Here is a 22,889-nt window from a genome sequence, read left to right as displayed (position 1 = left end):
GGCTCCTCTGTCCATGGGACTCTCCAGGCCAAGAATAATGGGTTGCCATGCCCTCTTCCAGGGGATTTTCCCAACCCAGGGATTGAACCTGCATCTCTTGAGGATTCTTTACCATCTGAGCTATCAGGGAACACACTGAAGTATTATATACATTAAGTCAGAAAAGAGTATTTAAAATAAATTCTGTGGCTTAGATTTTAAAAATTTCAAGAGATCTAACCTATCACAAAAGCCTAAATAAAAAATCAGACTCACGTTGCATTACTGAATCCAACATATTCATTACCAGCCATCTTATTTAAAAACTGCATTACCTATAAACCAAAATGAGAAACTATTAGTAATCAAAAAACAAAACAGAGAATGTAGCATGAAAACTGAGTTCTATATTATACTTACATAGTCAAATTTTTCAGCATTATTCACTCCTTGCTGCAAAGAAATGAGACATAAATGTTAATATAGACTCCATCACAGTTAAGCTTTAAGTGAATATTATATTAAAATTCCAAATTGCTATCTTTTATAATTAATATACTGTGCATTAGTACTTTTAAATCTCGGATATACTCATAAGGTAATTTAATATTTATATAATCTTTTTTTACATGTCCCTACATTAATACGTGCATGTTGAGAATGGATCTGAATTACAAAGGGAATGCTTTATTTTAAGTATAACTTCCCAACCCAAAGTTACAGAATTTTAAATACAAATTCCTCAAATCCCCTTATCTTTCATAACACCATAATCTGCTAGAATGTATGTTATTATTTGATTTCACATTAAAAAAAACTTAAAGTTTCACCCTTAGCAAAGAATTAAGCATATATATATTATGGTTTTCAATTAAGAACAACCTACTTATATTTTTAAAATATAAGTAGAAATACTTGTATTTCTTAAACCTTAAGCCAGTATTAGAGTTAGAAAATAAGTTATGTTGCAAAACTAATCTTTTACAATGCTAGTATAGGTATACATTCTGGATACACTTTACTAATGTAGAGAGATTCTACCTTTAATATCTCACTTGTTATAGCAATACTTGAACTAAAAAAATCTATTTCATAGTCTAAAAAAATTAGCTACATTTGTATTTAGCATTAGGCCAATTCAGAGAATGGAGGATGTATTGTTTCATCACTTCTATTTCTGACAAGTTAGCTGCTACTGAAAATGTCAACAGGAAAAATCTATGTAACGTAGATCAGTTCAAGTAGCCAAATGGTTTCATTTTACCTCGGCGAAGTTTACAAAGCAGTAAGTTGTAGATCTGAAATCAAACGTATTAATTGGTGATATGCACCCAAAAGAAACAATACATCTCTAATTTTTAAAACAAGTTTAAAATGAAGTAATTTGACAACTAAAATTTGAAAACTGGAAAATTTTAACTTTGCCATCAAAAAACCCAAAACAATACAATTTAAAGTTTTATTACACGGGGATGGGGGGAAGTACCAGAGTATTATTTAATTGAATAAAGCCAGGTTCATTCTCCACTATACAAGTGGATTAGGATGTGGCTGATAATCTGAAAACTTAACAAATGAACTTATTTGAGAAAGAATGTGCAATCACATACACAAATCAGTAGCTGGAAAGACCACCACACTATTTCTTCAAAAGCAGGAATTAACAAATTAAACAAGTTAAGGATAATATAGTTACAGCCATACTGTAATCACTATCTTTGTATTTCCTCTAAAGTGTCCTTTGACATATCATAAGTTTTCTTTCTTTATAATACACCAGAAATCAAAATGTAGAAATGTAACTCCAAAGCTGTTCAATGAAAAATAATTAAAAGAAGAAATTACCAACTTCATTGAACTGTTGCAGTTGTCAAAATATTCCATAGATCCTAATGCTGTAAAATATGTAACAACATTTAAACCACAAAAACCTTTTCAACCTTTGAAAAAGCACAAAAAACAACTCTTTTGGAAAAAATTGTCATCATTTGCATAGGGATGTCACATGGATAATTACTGGTTATACAATTAATCAATGTAAAATAAACAAATTATATTGAACTTTCATTCTCTGACCTAAACTGTACTTTCTTTGTTTAGCTGTCATGTTTAATTTTAAAAAAAAACAAGCAAAAACTGTCTCAACTCTTGACTATAGTCATGTTGTTGATCTACTTTGCAGCTTACTAAACTAATGTACAATTAGGTTTTACTTCTATGCTATTTTTCAGAAACAACTGGTATTTTTAAGAAGCAACTGATATTTGTCAATGTCTATCATCATATAACATTTTGGGTAAACTATCTGAAATGTTCTGGCAGATTATGTAAATAGGCAAAATATTTAAATGATTGTGTTGACTCAAGAAATCTCTACTTAAAACTTCCCCATTTAATCATAAAAGTACTTGATTAATGTTTCTTTTTATTATTTACCTAGAAATAGCATTTAAGTTGATAAGATGTGTTTGCCCCTGTCATCTCTTGTAAAGGTTTCATATACCCCAGGGATATATGGAATCTGGTAATCATTATGTCATTCTAATTTTGAAAAATTTACAGCATAAAGTTTATTTGCACAGTTGTTAGAAAAAAACACACATACACATACCAAATAACCTAAAGTAAATCCTACCCCTGTACCATCCCGCCAAAGCAAAACAAACTCTTAAAAAAAAAAAATCATTTCTCCAGTAGTGGGGTACAGTGAAGGAACAAATGTTATGAAAATTGAAGCCAGGAATGGGTGGATGGCAGCTGGTTATACTATTGTTTATTCTGTGTTACATTTAAAATTTTTCATATAAAGTTAAAGGAAATTTAGAATTTCCTTTAGAATATTTTTTAAATAGTAACTGATTTTTAATTAGTTCATATAACAGTGGATATTTTAATTGTTAGAATAAAAAGTTTAATTCTCTTATTTTGAATTTTTACAGATGTAAAAGTTGAGAAATCTTGCTGACAACAGATGAGTAGATGGAAATCAGAAAGGTTTTGTTGTAACAGTATCACTCAATCCTTTGCACATTTATCTCATTACATACAAAGGTCACACAGTAAAATATATCTTCAAAAACTACACTTAATGTTCTTATTAACTAACAACTTGATCAGATCCTCTTCCCTTCTGCTGAAACCAAACACTGGAAACAACCTGGTATATAAGATTTGTTCCCAGTCATTATACTGATTACAGTAATTCACATCAGCAATACCATAACTACAGTCTTTTAAAATGTTCTCTTCTGATGGTGCCCAAGAAGTTTTTACAATCTGAAGCAGTGCACCACAGTAAAATTTGGGACATGAGAAGTATGCCTTTCTTTTGGAAAATATGGGGAAAACTGGACCAAAGACAGATTAATTTTAAGAAAAGGCACAAAAGGAAACAGACTTGGAAACTGATAGTTTTAATATCAATGCCCCTCTATATATTGGAAAAATATTCCCATGCCTAGGGATATGTTTATTTCAGTGTTAAGTCACTGTACAAGCATTATTAGATATATATCTTTATATTATATACCGTAGGAAAACATAAAAAAGATACGTTGGACAAAATACATTTACCAAAACATGTAACCCATTTACCACAAGACTTTTAAAATGCAAGCCATGTGGTTTATGTTTGAGAAGGTTAGTAATCAGACCCTGAAAATTTTTTGATAAATGTACCTATCAAGTTAAAGAATTTACATTCCATTGAGGAAAACTTTTATGAATAAAAATTTAATAAAGACGTATTAACACTGGCCATTAAAATTTGATAAAGAGTTTTAACATTGGCTATTAAAAGAACTAAAATAAATATATTAGAGTAGTTTTACAACCTGTTTTTGCAATATACTCATGTACTGAATCATGTACTATATATCACAGAACAGGTGAAATATCATTAAAAATAGGGACATGTGCCAATAAATTTAATATTACTCATTTAAAGTCAACACATTAATCACAATTTTGTAAGTCACTTGATTCATTCATAAAGTATAGAGGTATAGAAGCTAATTGAAAATTAAATCAAAAAGGAAAAAAGAGATAGAAGAAAAAGGCAAAAAGAGGTAACTAAAAATGATTTTATAAAACACTTAGCTTAATCTAGCCAAAGAAAATGCTTTAAAGCTAAATAATAGGTGGAGGATTAATACAGATTATTACACGTAAAAAATACTGTTCTAAATCTAGTACTTCCATAGATTAACCCTAAAAATAAAGTAACAGAAATTGATACCAATTACCAACCCCAAGCATATCTATTGATATAAACATGAAGTAAATATAAGTCAATTACAATCCTTTCTTATTGTTACCAAGTTCAAGGCATCATCCATTGCACCCCAGAGTCACAAACTGCCTCCCGTGTAACAAGTCATGGTCAACATGACCAAACTGAACACTCCATACATACTAACTAAATTTGCCTTGATTTTTTATGGAGCATGATTAATTTAAAAAAAAAAAAAAAAGACAGGGAAAAACCTCCAAAAATTTAAACTCAAAAATACTTTGGACTAAAAAAAAGAAGAGAAATCAAGTTATTCAGATGACAAAAACCAGAAATTACCAGTAGTACTGAGGTACAAACATATAAGACAATGCAATTTACTCTTTACCTTTAAAATAAAAAAGTAGAAGTGTGATAATTTTAATACGTTGCCCTAATTTTCCCACCCAGCCTTCAAATTATCACAAGATCTTAACCTTTAAACTGAAACTGAGATTAAAAAATAATGTAAGGATACTCCTGTTTCATCCAGAACAACTGTGCTTTCAAATTTATTTTTACTGTTTCCTTTAAGTCAAACAACCACATTATCATCATCATCAAATATAACAAACTGCATCAAAAAATATTCCTTTAAGTTTAGCAGCTACCACAGAGAGAAAGAGGTTAGCACCTTCATGGTTTTTTAAATTATGTGCATTTTAAGTACAAAAATGACATTTTCTTTTATGAAGGTATTTACCTATATAGCTTTGTTTAAAATTTTAAATATTGGAGTTTTCCTACAAGTTTAGTAGTTAAGAATTTATGCAACAGGTTCCTTCTGTCCAAATCCTCCTTTTTTCCACAATCTGCTAATCCTTTTGAACATCTGCTCTGCCTCTTCCCCCATTTCCTGAGGATCACCACCAATCCTACAAGGAAAAAATATCAATACTACAAAATTATGAAATAAAGAGTCTTACTAAAGACTCTACTAATTTATGTGTTTGGGGGGAGGGGGATAACATGAAGAAAATATTTTAATAGCATCATAATAAAGTCTTGAATTTTGAAAGAAAAAAATAACCTTAAGGTCATCAGTTAAAAAACAGAATTCACAATGAGTAGCCAAGGTATAAGAGCCACACTTCAGGTACTCAAAGTGTAAGCTCCTTGATAAGAGGCCTAGTTCCTTACAGATAACAAGCACTGACTAATGTCCAAAGAATGACTATACACACTCACTAAAAATGAGACTGACTTCTAATTCAATAAACTGGTATCTTCTGTATAAGTGAAATAAGGAAAATAATATTTCTCAACTTTTTAGACAATCTAACTATGCTAGGTAAAGACAAAGATGTCATCAAGAAAACAGCAAACAGTTACATTAAAAATGGCAGTGTGAATTTGAATGAACAGCAAACAGAAAATCAGGAGATTTAGCTTAAGCCAAGTCCACTGCTGTTAGAACCTATCAAGTCTATTTCCTCATTTTACCTATTTATAGAGTAAGAGGGCTGAGCTTGAAAACCCCTTCAGCTATGGTTTTATTACTTCAGCTTCAACTACCAATTTATAAATATTATGTGATCATATAATCTGCAGAGATCACAGACAGGTGTTTATAAAAATTTTGACTTCTTTTTTTAAAGAGTCCAAGAAAAGTATTATATTCTGGGACAATTTTACACAGAGGTATGTCAAGCTTACCCCTCCAAGATTTAGATGAACTTCATTAAAAAAAAAAAAAAAACACAACATAAAACTTGTGAAACACCATCTAAAAATAAAACAGAAAAATTCAAATAAAGTGACCTTAAATATGAACCATACCCCAAAGCTTCATTTCCAACTTTGTCAGTAAATGTTTCTAAATTTATAATTTCTGATCAAATTTGTAAAGACAAGATGACTCAGTTAAATGCACAGTTAGATACAACCACACTTATGCTGTGTATGTGTGTTTTTTGAACTGTTTCTCAGTACTTATATTAATGTGGCTCAATATATAATTTATGGTGTATGATTGAACATGGTAAGTGAAACTTATAAAGTAATGATGTGGTATGACCAGACATGCATTTCTCACATGCAGCATTTCAGTGTAGTATATTAAGCCCATGAATCATTAAACAAAAGATGTTTAACTGCATGCAGTTAAGCAAGACTGCTACTAATCATTTACATATGTCCTTTCTTGAAAATACTATTGGTGTGCTATGTTAATCTCTCTCCAGTGTAAAAGTTCTTAAACTGAGATCAATGGGTCAGCTTCAAAGGGTCTGTGAACTCCCTACAGTTCATATAAAATCATGGTATGTGAACATTTTTTCTGGACCCAAAAAAGGGTTAGAACCATTCTAGTGGTTTTCTCATCAAGCACTAATGCATACCTTTTATTATCATAATTTTCCTTACTTCTAATTTAAGTTACATGTGCAAATCTGAACAATTATTAATGAAACTTTTCTCTCACTGTAGTATTTCATTGTAAGGGTCCATTTACTGGTATATACCTCACCTTGTACTGTAAGCTACCTGAAGGCATGACTATGCCTATCATATACTCATAACTTTTTATAATAAACAAGTAGTTTCTTTCATCTCAAACTGACAACTCTTCTCTTATATTAAACAGCAACAAATAACTAGAGGTTATAACGGGCAAACTGAAAATTTCCATAGCCTAAAATTACTTACATTAAAAAATAATACTTGGCTATAATATCTATGTCACTGGAGTTACAAGGATTAAGTGGCCAGTACTTACAAAGCATTTGCTTCAAAATAACAACATATACATTCTTAAGATACTACTCTATTTTAAAGGCTTTTCCTCATGATCAAAAACAATAAATTCATGAGAGTTAAGAGAATTTATAGCATACAAACTAGATGAGATTTTATTAATTGGCCAAGGGTATAACTTATATTCAAACATTCCTTGAGTAACCAAGGTATCTCATCCTCAGAAATGCATCTACAAAGCCATACAGCTATGTTATCTTTAACCATGAATAGATATGCACAGATTTACTGAAGAAAGTATATAAATGTTGCAAACACAAATGAAACATAATTGAATATAAATGAAACTTATAATTAGAAATTAAAAACCTAAGCAGTGTCATAAAATAGAACCATTTTCAAATACTTATTTCAATACAACATTAGTATTTCCAATTATTAAGGCAAACTAGACACTTAACAAGAAAACATACAGTGTAAACAAACCAAAGAGTAGGAAAAATAAAATAACTTAATAATTGGAATAAGTCTTGTTTACGATTCAAGTAAAACAAATGAAACAAGTTCAAATGAAAACTGTGATTACAGTTCATGAAAGTCAAGGACTTGAGAATATTCAAGGGTAAATGTACTTTGTCTTTAACACAAAGTACCAGAACATTTGTCCCTACATATGCTGATGACAAACATCAAACAGTAACATGCTGTTAATTCTGTTTATATCTGTTCATTCTAAAAGAGCCAAAAAGAGAAAGAAAAAAATATTAAAACTTTAAGAAGAAAAACTGTGACTACTGTTCAACAGAAACTTCTTTTTGAATTTCTGCCAGATCTTCAGGTCAAGAGTAAGCGTTAGAATTTATAATGAGTCATCTGTTTTTAATTCTGCCCTTGAAACTACATCATTTATTTTGAAATAAATAAAAATTCTAACCTTATACCATAAGATTAACTTAACACCAAAAGAAAACTTTTCACAATTCTACATAAGGTTCATATTTATGCCTTAGTATTTAAAAATATTACTAGATTAAAACATCAACAGTTTACCTTTATTAATGAAGTCACAACAATTGCTCCAGCATTTACCATAGGATTGTGTGGTTTATCTGAAAAATATAAAAGCAACAGAATTATGTTAAGTACCTGATACCACTTTCTGTGATGCAGGTACTTCCCATGAACATACACCTATTTTCTTTATATAAGCCACTGTTACAATTCTTTTTGGGGGTGGGAGGTAGAAAGTGGAAGAATGCAATTGTCTTTACACATCAAACCAGTAATACACTTCTCAGAAGCTACTATAATTATACAGGCAAACAAAAATTCAGATACAGAAAGACAGAGAACAGTGGTATAAGAGCACATTCAAATTTCCTAACTATGCCATTTACTAGCTATTTGATCCTGGGCAAGTAACTGAATTTCACTGTGCCTCAATTCTCCCATCTCTAAACAGCACCGATATCTCAGCAAATCAGAGTACTTGAATGAATTAAAACACATGCAATGTTTTGGCACATCACTAAGCAATCAAATAGTATTACTATTAAAAATCACCTTGGTAAAAGCATATCTAGTGTGGACCCAATTTTCCTTTTAGAAAGTATTTTACTTTCTTATTTATGTATATATATATATATATATATATATATATATATGTACATGCTCAGTCAATCAGTCATGTCCCAACTCTTTGCGACCCCATGAACTGCAGCCCACTTAGTCTCCTCCGTCCATGGGGATCCTCCAGGTAAGAATACTGGAGTGGGCTACCATTTTCTTCTCCACATACACATGCAGAAAAAGAAAACACAAACAAGTAATACATATAGGATAAAAAGATTACAGGGTATTTAAGTTGTATTGTCCATGCTTTCTATATTTCCTGACAATAAGGACGTATTTTATATAATTAAAAAACTACTTAAAATTTAAGTTCATCCAAAATCCTACCTCTTCTAATTCTTCCAATAAAGAGAATTTCAAAGTCTCAGCTGATTATATTGTCATTTACAGTACAGCACAAATGCCAAACAGGGGCACGGGAAACATTTATCTGAAAGCATAATTCCTAATCTATCTGTTTGTGGTAGTAACTTACTTCGTTGGGAACAAGTTCCTATCTAACATAACAAATCTAGCAGAGTTCATAAGTTATTGCTACATTTTGTGTCTCCTTGAATTTTAAGCAAGTTATCTTCTGTGAGATGAGTCTAGAGCTAAACAAGGAAATTCTTCAACTGTTGAAGACTTCTGTATGACCCAGGAATTCCAGTCTCACTATATAACCAAGAAAAATAAAAACTTATGTGTACACAAATGTTCTTAGCAGTATTACTGGTAATAGTTAAAAAAAACTGAAAAATAACCCACAACTCAAACATCCTGCCAAATGATGAATGGGTAAACAAAATGTGTTATTATTATCCATACAATGGAGTATTATTCAGCAATTAAAAATGAAGCACTGACATATGCCCAACATGAAAGCACCTTAAAAACATATGCTAAAAAAAGTAAAATATGCCAGTCATAAAAGACCAAATATAATGATTCCATGTACATAGAACGTACAGAATAGGCAAACCCATAGATACAGCAAGTAGATTACTAGTTTCGAGGCACAGAAGAGAAATAGACTACTAATGGGCATAGGGTATCATTTGGGGTGGTAAGCGTCCCATGATTGGTTGTGGTCATGACTGTACAACTCTATGAATATACTAAAAGTCATTAAGTAGTACATTTTGAATGAGTAAATTATGTGGTAGGTGAATTCCATTTCAATAAAACTGTTAAAACTGTTTAATTAAAAAACAATAATGACAAAAAATTGGGTAACCTAACAGTACATTATTCTCCTCAATATAAGATCAACAATGTGATTTAGTAGCTAGCTCTGCTTTAACATTTTGGATTATGATAATGACAAGTTTTCCAGGAGTCATGTATGGATGTGAGAGTTGGGCTGTGAAGAAAGCTGAGCGCCGAAGAATTGATGCTTTTGAACTGTGCTGTTGGAGAAGACTCTTGAGAGTCCCTTGGACTGCAAGGAGATCCAACCAGTCCATTCTGAAGGAGATCAGTCCTGGGTGTTCTTTGGAAGGAATGATGCTGAAGCTGAACCTCCAATACTTTGGCCACCTGATGCAAAGGGCTGACTCACTGAAATGACCCTGATGCTGGGAAAGATTGAAGGCAGGAGGAGAAGGGGACAACAGAGGATGAGATGGTTGGATGGCATCACCAAACTCAATGAGTTTGGATAAACTCCGGGAGTTGGTGATGGACAGGGAGGCCTGGAGTGCTGTGGTTCATGGGGTCACCGAGTCAGACACGACTGAGCGGCTGAACTGAACTGAATGGCGAGTTACAAAAGTTAAAATAAAACTTAGTACAGGAATACTGTCTAAGTAGTACAATTTCACCTATTTCAAATTATGCTAAGAGAAGTCTGCTTTCTTTGAGATCACACCAAATAAGAATGATTATTGACACAGAAAAACAGTACACAGCCAAAGGGAAGCCAAAAAACAAAAAATCTCCAGTATTATATCCATCTGAAAGGGAAACCACATGCAGACAGAAAGCAAAATACAGAAATCAGGCTGTGCTAAATTAGCCTATACTTGTATTTGTATATATTCAAGTATTTATCCTCTCATTTTTGACATCAGGTTCAGTCTCTAGAGCTCTAGAACGTTGAAAGTCAAAGTGAAAACAGCTCAGTTGTGTCCAATTCTTTGCGACCCCATGGACTATAAACTCCATGGAATTCTCTAGGCCAGAATACTGGAGTGGGTAAACTTTCTGAAACTTCTCCAGGGGATCTTCCAAACTCAAGGATTAAACCCAGGTCTCCCACATTGCAGGTGGATTCTTTACCAGCTGAGCCACAAGGGAAGCCACAGAATAAAAAGATTATGGTAAAATAAAAAAGAAAATGGAACTGCCCTCAAAACAAACAGAAAAAGAAGCATAAGAAAATACCAGTTGTAGCTTCACTTAAAAAAATTAATAAAACAATGAGTATAAGGGATATGTTCATTTTTCATGCACCATAAAGAAAAACTACAAGAGTGGTTGCAATCACTGAATTCCTTTACTTTTGTTTTCAATTCTATTTTAACTCAGCACATGAGGAACCTAGCATATGCCCAAAAGACTAAAAAATAGAAACCAATCTGTATGTTGGTGTTTCCATTTAAAATCTCTATCAAAGTTCTATCTACCTTTGTCATTCTCTTTTTTTTGGATTCCTGTAAAGTATTTAGACTTGTTAGTTATCCAACTATTTAAAACAAGATATTTTTTTCATATACTAAATGTTATGGAAGAGAAAAAGCAAAAACATCATCTCTATGAGGGCCACCATAAAAGCTTTTTATAATGGAAGTTTTCAAACATATATAATATACAAAAGTAGAAAGAAAGAATACAAGTGTGCATGTACCCATCATTTAGCGTCAATAACTAATATTGATAACATTGATATTGACAACCAAAAATGGTATTTTTGATAACCAGTATCATTTAGTTTCGATGCTAACCAACAAATTCCAGACACTGAAATTTTATAAGATATTCCCCTATGGGTAATTATACAGTGAAAGTCTTACTTTCTGCCCTTATCATCTCTCCACCTCACCCTCCAGTGGTATAAAAATGCCTAAATAAAACTATTTTTTAAAGTAAGTGATTAAACTATCTCTATGGGTTTCAAAGCATTTTCATGACAGATGAAAAAGTATGAATGTTTCAATTTTTTTCCTTCAAAATAAAAAAAAAACTACTTAGATATACACAGGAAAATGAGGTATTTCTTTTTCCAAGTAACTTTTATATAATTCTTACCATCTTCATTTAAAAACAGTTTGTTGAACCTTAATCCACTTGGCTCTTTCCCAACATATCGATGCACATATTCTGTTCCAAGGTCATTAACAGCAATGGCATATTTCAAAGGCTTTACACAGGACTGAAGACAAAATGGAACTTTGGTATCTCCAACAGAATGCCTATTTAAAAGTAGATTTATAAAACAATTTAGATCAATTGGGAAAAAAATGTAACAATAATTACAGCTGTTATTTACATGTTAATTCTAATTTACAACAGCTTTCCCATAATTCAACTACAAGTTTACTTGGACATTAAAGAATAAGTAAGAATAAATATGTTTATTTAAAAAATACAAACGTTTACAAGTACTCAAGTAAGAGACTGGCTCAAAATTATTACATAATAAGTAATGTGAAAAACTGCCTCTGAGGACAAGAGGGTATGACCCTCCTTACTTCTATCTGTATTCTAACATATAAAATGAACTAGGCTTTTAGAAATCAGTCACCATTTTTTTTTTTTTACTCATAGCTTTAATCAAGGCTAAACTGTTCTTTGCAGTCAAAGATGGAGAAGCTCTATACAGTCAGCAAAAACAAGACCGGGATCTGACTGCGGCTCAGATCATGAAGTCCTTATTGAAAAATTCAGATTTAAATTGAAGAAAGTAGGGAAAACCACAAGACCATTCAAGTATGACCTAAATCAAATTCCTTATGATTATACAGTGGAAGTGAGAAATAGATTTAAGGGACTAGATCTGATAGATAAAGTGCCTGAAGAATTATGGACGGACGGACGTTTGTAACATTGTATAGGAGACAGGGATCAAGACCATCCCCATGGAAAAGAAATGCAAAAAAGCAAAATGGCTGTCTGGGGAGGCCTTACAAATAGCTGTGAAAAGAAGCGAAGCGAAAAGCAAAGGAGAAAAGGAAAGATATAAGCATCTGAATGCAGAGTTCCAAAGAATAGCAAGGAGAGATAAGAAAGCCTTCCTCAGCGATCAATGCAAAGAAATAGAAGAAAAGAACAGAATGGGAAAGGGGAAGACTAGAGATCTCTTCAAGAAAACTAGAGATACCAAGGAACATTTCATGCAAAGATGGGCTCAATAAAGAAGAGAAATAGCATGGACCTAACAGAAGCAGAAGATATTAAGAGGTGGCAGGAATACACAGAAGAACTGTACAAAAAAGATCTTCATGACCCAGATAATCACAATGGTGTGATCACTCACCTAGAGCCAGACATCGTGGAATGTGAAGTCAAGTGGGCCTTAGAAAGCATCACTACAAACAAAGCTAGTGGAGGTGATGGAATTTCAGTGGAGCTATTTCAAATCCTGAAAGATAATGCTGTGAAAGTGCTGCACTCAATGTGCCAGCAAATTTGGAAAACTCAGCAGTGGCCACAGGACTGGAAAAGCTCAGTTTTCATTCCAATCCCAAAGAAAGGCAATGCCAAAGAATGCTCAAACTACTGCACAATTGCACTCATCTCACACGCTAGTAAAGTAATGCTCAAAATTCTCTAAGCAAGGCTTCAGCAATACGTGAACCATGAACTTTCAGATGTTCAAGCTGGCTTTAGGAAAGGCAGAGGAACCAGAGATCAAATTGCCAACATCCACTGGATCATGGAAAAAGCAGGAGAGTTCCAAAAACCATCTATTTCTGCTTTATTGACTATGCCAAAGCCTTTGACTGTGTGGATCACAATAAACTGTGGAAAATTCTGAAAGAGACGGGAATACCAGACCACCTGACCTGCCTCTTGAGAAATTTGTATGCAGGTTAGGAAGCAACAGTTGGAACTGGACATGGAACAACAGACTGGTTCCAAATAGGAAAAGGAGTATGTCAAGGCTGTATATGGTCACCCTGCTTATTTAACTTATATGCAGAGTACATCATGAGAAACGCTGGGCTGGAAGAAGCACAAGCTGGAATCAAGATTGCCGGGAGAAATATCAATAACCTTAGATATGCAGATGACATCACCCTTATGGCAGAAAGTGAAGAGGAACTCAAAAGCCTCTTGATGAAAGTGAAAGAGGAGAGTGAAAAAGTTGGCTTAAAGGTCAACATTCAGAAAACAAAGATCATGGCATCTGGTTCCACCACTTCATGGGAAATAGATGGGGAAACAGTGGAAACAGTGTCAGACTTTATTTTTCTGGGCTCCAAAATCATTACAGATGGTGACTGCAGCCATGAAATTAAAAGATGCTTACTCCTTGGAAGGAAAGTTATGACCAACCTAGATAGCATATTCAAAAGCAGAGACATTACTTTGCCAACAAAGGTTCGTCTAGTCAAGGCTATGGTTTTTCCTGTGGTCATGTATGGATGTGAGAGTTGGACTATGAAGAAGGCTGAGCGCCGAAGAATTGATGCTTTTGAACTGTGGTGCTGGAGAAGACTCTTGAGAGTCCCTTGGCCTGCAAGGAGATCCAACGAATCCATCTACAGGAGATCAGTCCTAGGTGTTCTTTGGAAGGACTGATGCTAAAGCTGAACCTGTAATACTTTGGCTACCTCACGCGAAGAATTGACTCATTGGAAAAGACTGATGCTGGGAGGGATTGGGGACAGGAGGAGAAGGGGATGACAGAGGATGAGACAGCTGGATGGCATCACTGACTCAATGGACATGAGTTTGGGTGAATTCCGGGAGTTGGTGATGGACAGGGAGGCCTGGCGTGCTGCTATTCATGGGGTTGCAAAGAGTCGGACACGACTAAGCGACTGAGCTGAACTGAAACTGTGGTTAGTTTTTAAATGGGGCTCAGTTTATTCAATATTGTTCTCTGAGCCCCTCTCTAAAAACGCCTCTTCTTGTGAACCATATCTATTCATAATTTCCAGCCCCACTAAAACAAACAGCATCCAGTTTTACAAACTTGATAGAGCTGACACCAAAGGCAATCATTATCACCATGGAGATAAACAACGGAACAAAAAGAAAGCTTTTTATGTTACCAAACTGCTAGGATGCAGATGAAGTAGAGAACTGGTTTGAAAATGAAAAAATTGTGACTGACCCCAAAAGCAGAGATCTCTGTTTAATTTGCTAAAGTACCCAGGTGTCCCCATCAATGAGCCAACACAATACAGGCACACATTCATTCTAGTGGAACGTATTCATAGTGAAACTGGGCACTATAAAAACTACCCGTTGACAATCAGAAGTTAATGGAGACATCAGAGGGACACCTCATTTCTAAGTATATGATGGACAATAAGTAAACATGTATATATATATTTAAAAAGAATAGAATATTTTTCTTATCAAATTTATGAACAACTTGTAATTCAGCCTATAACTTCAACGTGACAATCATGCTATTACCTGACAAAAGCCTGTTTTACTACCTTTGGATTTAGAACTACCTATGATCTACTCCAGCAAAAACAAGACCAAGAGCTGACTGTGGCTCAGACCATGAACTCCTTATTGCCAAATTCAGACTTAAATTGAAGAAAGTAGGGAAAACCACTAGACCATTCAGATATGATCTAAATCAAATCCCTTATGATTATACAGTGGAAGTGAGAAATAGATTTAAGGGCCTAGATCTGATAGACAGAGTGCCTGATGAACTATGGAATGAGGTTCGTGAAATTGTACAGGAAACAGGGATCAAGACCATCCCCACGGAAAATGCAAAAAAGCAAAATGGCTGTCTGGGGAGGCCTTACAAATAGCTGTGAAAAGAAGAGAAGCGGAAAGCAAAGGAGAAAAGGAAAGATATAAACATCTGAATGCAGAGTTCCAAAGAATAGCAAGAAGAGATAAGAAAGCCTTCTTCAGCGAACAGTGCAAAGAAATAGAGGAAAACAACAGAATGGGAAAGACTAGGGATCTCTTTAAAAAAATCAGAGATAACAAAGGAACATTTCATGCAAAGATGGACTCAATAAAGGACAGAAATGGTATGAACCTAACAGAAGCAGAAGATATTAAGAAGAGATGGCAAGAATACACAGAAGAACTGTACAAAAAAGATCTTCACGACCCAGATAATCACAATGGTGTGATCACTCACCTAGAGCCAGACATCCTGCAATGTGAAGTCAAGTGGGCCTTAGAAAGCATCACTACGAACAAAGCTAGTGGAGGTGACAGGATTCCAGTTGAGCTATTCCAAATCCTGAAAGATGATGCTGTGAAACTGCTGCACTCAATGTGCCAGCAAATTTGGAAAACTCAGCAGTGGCCACAGGACTGGAAAAGCTCAGTTTTCATTCCAATCCCAAAGAAAGGCAATGCCAAAGAATGCTCAAACTACTGCACAATTGCACTCATCTCACACGCTAGTAAAGTAATGCTCAAAATTCTCCAAGCCAGGCTTCAGCAATATGTGAACCGTGAACTTCCTGATGTTCAAGCTGGTTTTAGAAAAGGCAGAGGAACCAGAGATCAAATTGCCAACATCCACTGGATCATGGAAAAAGCAGGAGAGTTCCAAAAACCATCTATTTCTGCTTTATTGACTATGCCAAAGCCTTTGACTGTGTGGATAACAATAAACTGTGGAAAATTCTGAACGACATGGGAATACTAGACCACCTGACCTGCCTCTTGAGAAATTTGTATGCAGGTTAGGAAGCAACAGTTAGAACTGAACATGGAACAACAGACTGGTTCCAAATAGGAAAAGGAGTATGTCAAGGCTGTATATGGTCACCCTGCTTATTTAACTTATATGCAGAGTACATCATGAGAAACGCTGGGCTGGAAGAAGCACAAGCTGGAATCAAGATTGCCGGGAGAAATATCAATAACCTTAGATATGCAGATGACATCACCCTTATGGCAGAAAGTGAAGAGGAACTCAAAAGCCTCTTGATGAAAGTGAAAGAGGAGAGTGAAAAAGTTGGCTTAAAGGTCAACATTCAGAAAACAAAGATCATGGCATCTGGTTCCACCACTTCATGGGAAATAGATGGGGAAACAGTGGAAACAGTGTCAGACTTTATTTTTCTGGGCTCCAAAATCACTACAGATGGTGACTGCAGCCATGAAATTAAAAGATGCTTACTCCTTGGAAGGAAAGTTATGACCAACTTAGATAGCATATTCAAAAGCAGAGACATTACTTTGCCAACAAAGGTTCGTCTAGTCAAGGCTATGGTTTTTCTTGTGGTCATGTATGGATGTGAGAGTTGGACTGTGAAGAAGGCTGAGCGCCGAAGAATTGATGCTTTTGAACTGTGGTGTTGGAGAAGACTCTTGAGAGTCCCTTGGACTGCAAGGAGATCCAACCAGTCCATTCTGAAGGAGATCAGCCCTGGGATTTCTTTGGAAGAAACGATGCTAAAGCTGAAACTCCAGTACTTTGGCCACCTCATGCAAAGAGTTGACTCACTGGAAAAGACTCTGATGCTGGGAGGGACTGGGGGCAAGAGGAGAAGGGGACGACAGAGGATGAGATGGCTGGATGGCATCACTGACTCGATGGATGTGAGTCTGAGTGAACTCTGGGAGTTGGTGATGGACAGGGAGGCCTGTCGTGCTGTGATTCATGGGGTTGCAAAGAGTCGGACAGGACTGAGCGACTGATCTGATCTGATCTGATCTGATGATCTAATCCAAAGTCAAGTCTCAAAATTTCTCTAGATAAGAAGGCTAAATGAAAAGAATCACCTATATATACAAAATATGTTTAAGAAAAAAGACATGCATGAGAATTAGCTAATAATAATTTCCTTCAAATATAAAAATTTCTACTACATGATAAACCATTTCCTCCAAATACAAGAAAATAGGAATACCACTCCCTACTGGAATTTATTCCATAGGATAAGCCATGTCTTCTCATGAATTTGTGTCTGTTCACAGCACCCAACATTTAATACAACACATGAGTGTTTAATTCATTTCACAGGCCCAGATGAGGATAAAAGTCTGTCATAAAGGAGAGAATAATGGACTAGAAGTTTAGAGACCTAGGTGCTAGTTTCACCTCTGCCAGTTTTATACAAATTCTGGGCCTCGGATTCCTTATCATTAAGTATGATTGAACTAAATCACATTTTTTTAAAAACTGTAAATACTTGAGAAAGATTAAGTAGTAAAAAAATACAAGTATCACTTAGAATGAAGGCACTTGAGACATATAAAAGCTTTAATTGGGATATTATGATTTGTAGTTTTAAGAAAATTTAGGATAAAATTATCTAACAAATTTATCAAGCTGTATACACCAAGGAGTTCTTTATCTCATTTTATGTAAGTTATATTTTAATGTAAAAAGAAATAATTACCTTAGTAAAAAGCAAACAAAAAAACAGAATGATTTTATTTCTGAGCTGAAGTCTTTAAATGAGTAAATAATATGATTTTTCTTTTTTTTGGCATAATTTTTCTGACTGACAAGACCAAACTGCAACATAAGATATCTTTATGTCTGATTTACAGCATAATAAAAAGGTCATTCTTTAAAAACTATTTCAGAACTTTGTTCATTTTTCCAAGGGCCTCTCTTGACTGACTTTTTAAATCAAATTATTCTCTCTGAGGTGCCCTCATATTTTTATCCTTTTTATAATTCTGCTGGATCCTCAGATGTCAGTGGTTATACCTGCAGTGTGATTATATCCTGAAAATCAAATTTCATAGGCTTCATGAAATCCTGCATCTTTTGCGAATAACTGATGGGCAAGAGACTACGTATTACATTATATTGTCTTAACTACCATGCTAATCATATCAGGAGCCAAGAGGAACAAAAATAATGACAGTATGGGTAACCAATGTTAAGTGAAGAAAGGCGAACTAATTCTATTAGTGGTCAGTTCATTAGTTGAATAATTTCATATTTTGCCAAATCTACTTTTCCTAATCAAATCTGTAACTTTAGTTCCTTGAACAATAAACATTCAAATAAAAAGACTACAACTGTGAATAATGTAGCTGAAATGCCTCACAAAATGTAGTAACAAGTATTATTTCAGTTGAGTTTTTAAAATTAAACTAAAATTTAAACTTCTTTGCCTTCTTGAATTTATGTCATCTCAAGGGGCTAATTACTATTAGAGAAGATGCTCCTCTCTACCTCATGCTCATTGTTATGCAGCGAGCAAATTTAAGTTTTAGAGCTGGTTTTGATGAATTTGAAATAAACTTACCTCTGTCCATCTACTGTACAAACAGATACACCCCACAAATCAGGGCTGAACTTGGCTAGTTGAGGAATATAATCTGCAACCTATCCAAAACAGTGGAAAGAAATCAACAGATAAAATATAAAATATTCTCTTCTATCAAAAAAATTTCTCAATTTAGCTTCCACCAATGAACATTTTGTAGTACTCACTGGGTTTGTAATGTATCTTTTATAACAATATTCATAAAAACTAAGGGCATAACTTGAGGATTACAAGTGAGATCTAAGTGACCTCTCAGAGTCTCCGTCACCATCTGTTCTCTATTGCATTCTCTCTTCCTAGAAAAAACAGTCTAAGAGGAACTAGGAATTGATTTTTTTTTAAAAGGGAAAAAAAATTTATTTAATCAGGGTCATGATAATAGGGTTTCATAATCTAAAAACTTTTAATATCAAGAATAAATAAAATAGCCCTTATATTATGTAGAGGATTTTTAAAACTGTAAACATCTTATTTAATATTTAAGGATATCATACCTGCAGAAATTCCCAGGAAGTTATTTTTTAATTAATTAAAAGTATAAAGGTCACCTTAATCGTTTGAAAATCAAAAAGATTTCTTTTTAACGAAAATAACAATTAACCATAATATTTGAAATATTTTAAAAGCACTTAAAAAAAAAGTACAAAGCACTAAGCTTCCCTGGTGGTTCAGACAGTAAAGAATCTGCCTGCAATTCAGAAGACTTGGTTCAATCCCTGGGTCAGGAAGATCCCCTGAAGAAAGAAATGGCTACACTCCAGTATTCTTGCCTGAGAACCCCATGGACAGAGGAGCCTGGCGGGCTACAGTCCATTGGATAGCAAAGAGTCAGACACAACTGAGTGATTTAAACTTCTGTTTACTTCTGTTACTCTAAAAGAACTTAATCCAGTGGTTTCACTTAAATTTCTTACTTAGCAAAACACAAACCACATAATTTTACACTCTACACCTCAAGTTTAGCTAAATTTATTCAATTATTCGTTTAGGAAAATATTCACATCAAAAACATTACCTTTCCTCCAGACTGCTTTTTAGCACTCTCATATAATTCATCGATATGTGAAGTAAAAGACATAAAGTCAGGAATAACAAACTTTCTTCTAAAGGCTTGTGTCAACAAAACAATGTTGCTTTGAACACATCTGTGGAATATGAGAAAAAATTAGTACTTGCTAATAATAACAATATTAGGAGAATACGCAAACAATAAAGAAATTCAACATTTTAAACAAATGCTAGAAATTATACTCTTTCTACATTATTTTCTTTCCTCCAAGCACCCTTTCATGTAGCTGCTTGTACGCTACTGAACAAATTAAAGAAGTAAATTAGATAGCCTAAAAACTGCATCAAAGATTAAAACAACAGAGCATTCCACCAGGTTAAGTACCAAGACCATCTAAAAACAAGACTTTTTCACCTACCAGACATGATAAGCATTCAGCATGACATCTGGTTAACAAAAATCCACCTTTAATACATAGCTGAGATCCTCTTTATTTTTCCATGAAATAACCTCAGACATATGTCCCTTAAGAAAAAACTTGACAAAAAACTAAACATTCCGTATTTTAACATATTTTCTATAAATTACATTTTGAAAATGCTGCATTTCTAAGCTAAAAACTTAGTTTAGTCAGATTTGTCTCTAACATAAAATACTTAAACGCTTGCAAAAATAATGTTTAACTTTAAAAAAAATATATAATAGTTTAATAATTTTATATTACTTGAATCACCAAAAATGTTTACATTATTCTATGCACTGTTAAGATGTGTAACACACTGTAGAATAAAAATGTTTCACTGTTAAAAACTATTTAAATGATATGGTAAACTATGTGGATGGGAAAGCATGAAATCTAATAATTTGAATCAATATTCTGCTTTGTTTTAAAAGGGTTTAAGCTAGAAAATCAATTTATTAATGTAACCCTAAAGAAGAGTTTTATAAATAGGTTAATAGCCAACTATATACTCTAAGCTCATCTTAAGTGAGTATCAGAAGTTCAATAATAGAACACTTAATCAATAAAGGAAGACACTGTAGACTTGAGCATCAAGCCATTATACCAACTAAGACTAAGCCCGTAACAGACTAAAAAGTACTAAGCTTCAAGTACTATTTATCCTGTTTAACCCTCAAAAGATGAACCCTTTAAGAAGGTAATTTCCCCATTTTACAGATAAGAAAACTCTGTGTAACCTGAAAGTAAATAACATGCACTAATCATAAAAGGAGAGTTGGAGAATAGACAGTCTCAATTTTTCAGTCCATGGTAAATGATAAATTTTTATCTCAGTATCTTAATTCAATGTTCTAAACGAAATAGCATATTAGAATTAAAAGCCAGATATCACATTTTAACTATTGACCAAAATCCAGAATATATACTCACTTGGTCAACATAAAATTAAACACTGATTTAAAATAAAATAGGTTATTTTCAGTGATAAACATGTGCTTTAATTACAACATGAAAAAGTTATAATCCTAATTTCCATTATTAAGCTATAGATGTAGAAATAACTGACATCCAAGAGATAATATTTACTTCAATAAACCAATAAATTTTATGATAGTTTCAATGTTACCTAATATTGAGTTTTGTCACTGACTTAATATTTAATATGCATCAAACAGTAATTCAACTTGCACATGAGAGTTACAAGTAATATATATGGAAAGACATTTCTTAGCAGAAAAAAGTTGGTAATTCCTGATCTTAAATTGCTATTCTGTATCAAGTCAAATCTACATCCTCCTTTTTTCAACAACTGTTGCATGAGAAAATATAAGGACTGTCAAACAAATAAAAATTATTAACCTTACTACTATTTACCTACTCAAAATTAATCAGCATTTTTAAAAGGAGGTTTTATATAAAAACTGTATAGTCAGTGAAACTGGGATTTTTTTTTCTTTTTTTAATTCTATTAGAAGGTGCTGGTAAAGCCGTGCTAACAGCCTTCATTGGTGAATTACTGTGGCCAGTCAAGGCAATATCACTCAGAAGAGTGTCTAGCTGCATAATGATGAGCATTCCAATCTGTAATTTTTTCTTGGAAGTTATTTTAATATGGATGTCATGAATCTAACTAGAAAATCAGAAGTCATATAAAGTAGAATGAAGAGGAAGTATTTATGGTTTTCAACAAGTGACATCTTTCTCAATGCTTTCTTTGTTCAGTTTTCTCATCCGTAAACTGGTAAAAATAATTTTACTTTCCCTAACTTAAATGTTTATGATTAACAACTGTTATGCACCATCAGTGTTTTATAGAATATTTCAAATATAATTTTTCATTAGTAAAATAACATAATGGATAAGAATTTTCAAAGAAAAATCAAATAAATACAAAGATTACCACTCATTTCCTCCAAAACAAGATGATAAAAAAATTATGGTTACACATGATAATACTTCTAATACTTACATGGCTAAAAATATATGAATGAATAAGGTATTCCTTTTCAACACAAATTTTCTACTTCTACTAAGACTATTAGCATTAAAAACAATTGAGTATCTAGATAGGTACAGGCAGTCTCCAACTTTCAAACAGACTATGCCCAAAAAAAGTATGCTTAGAACTTATTTTCCCATTTAAAGAAAAATTCTACATGCTTCTCAGATTACCCTCAAAGGCTGAATATATATATTAACCAACAAGGTATTTTAGGTAAAATGTCAACACATTGACTTCAACCAAACCTTTCCACCTTTCTTTATAAATTACTTCTCCGGGAAAATGAATTCCATTATAACATCTGCTTTCCCAGTTGCATGAAAAGTGAGATAGTTTATTTCTGGCAACACTAACTAGAAAACTAATTTTGAAAACAGAGAAAATACTTCTCTGAAGCAATCACCTTTCCAGGTGACCTGAAAAGGTTAGCGGTCAGAGGTTCTGAATCTCATTCTAGGAATGAAAAG

The 22,889-nt window shown here is 33.5% G+C and overlaps 1 protein-coding gene across 6 annotated transcripts in view; it reads right to left on the bottom strand.

The window, feature by feature from the left end:
• The window catches only part of GLS (glutaminase), an 85,011-nt gene that overhangs the window by 45,980 nt on the left and 16,142 nt on the right, over window positions 1–22,889 (bottom strand). For 4 of the 6 annotated variants that reach the window (XM_019974147.2, XM_019974149.2, XM_019974151.2 and 1 more), the window contains exons 4-9: window positions 19,964–20,093; window positions 18,928–19,007; window positions 11,804–11,967; window positions 7,994–8,052; window positions 400–432; window positions 256–314 (exon numbers count right to left, since the gene is read on the bottom strand). In XM_019974147.2, the coding sequence (XP_019829706.2) occupies window positions 256–314; window positions 400–432; window positions 7,994–8,052; window positions 11,804–11,967; window positions 18,928–19,007; window positions 19,964–20,093 (525 nt within the window). The other 2 variants (XM_070769466.1, XM_070769460.1) reach the window with 2 other exon arrangements.

The sequence above is a fragment of the Bos indicus genome, chromosome 2, assembly GCF_029378745.1.
Source record: "Bos indicus isolate NIAB-ARS_2022 breed Sahiwal x Tharparkar chromosome 2, NIAB-ARS_B.indTharparkar_mat_pri_1.0, whole genome shotgun sequence".
Lineage (NCBI taxonomy): Eukaryota > Metazoa > Chordata > Mammalia > Artiodactyla > Bovidae > Bos > Bos indicus.
Note: the sequence above shows the minus strand (reverse complement) of the source record. Positions and strands in the feature narration are given on the sequence as shown.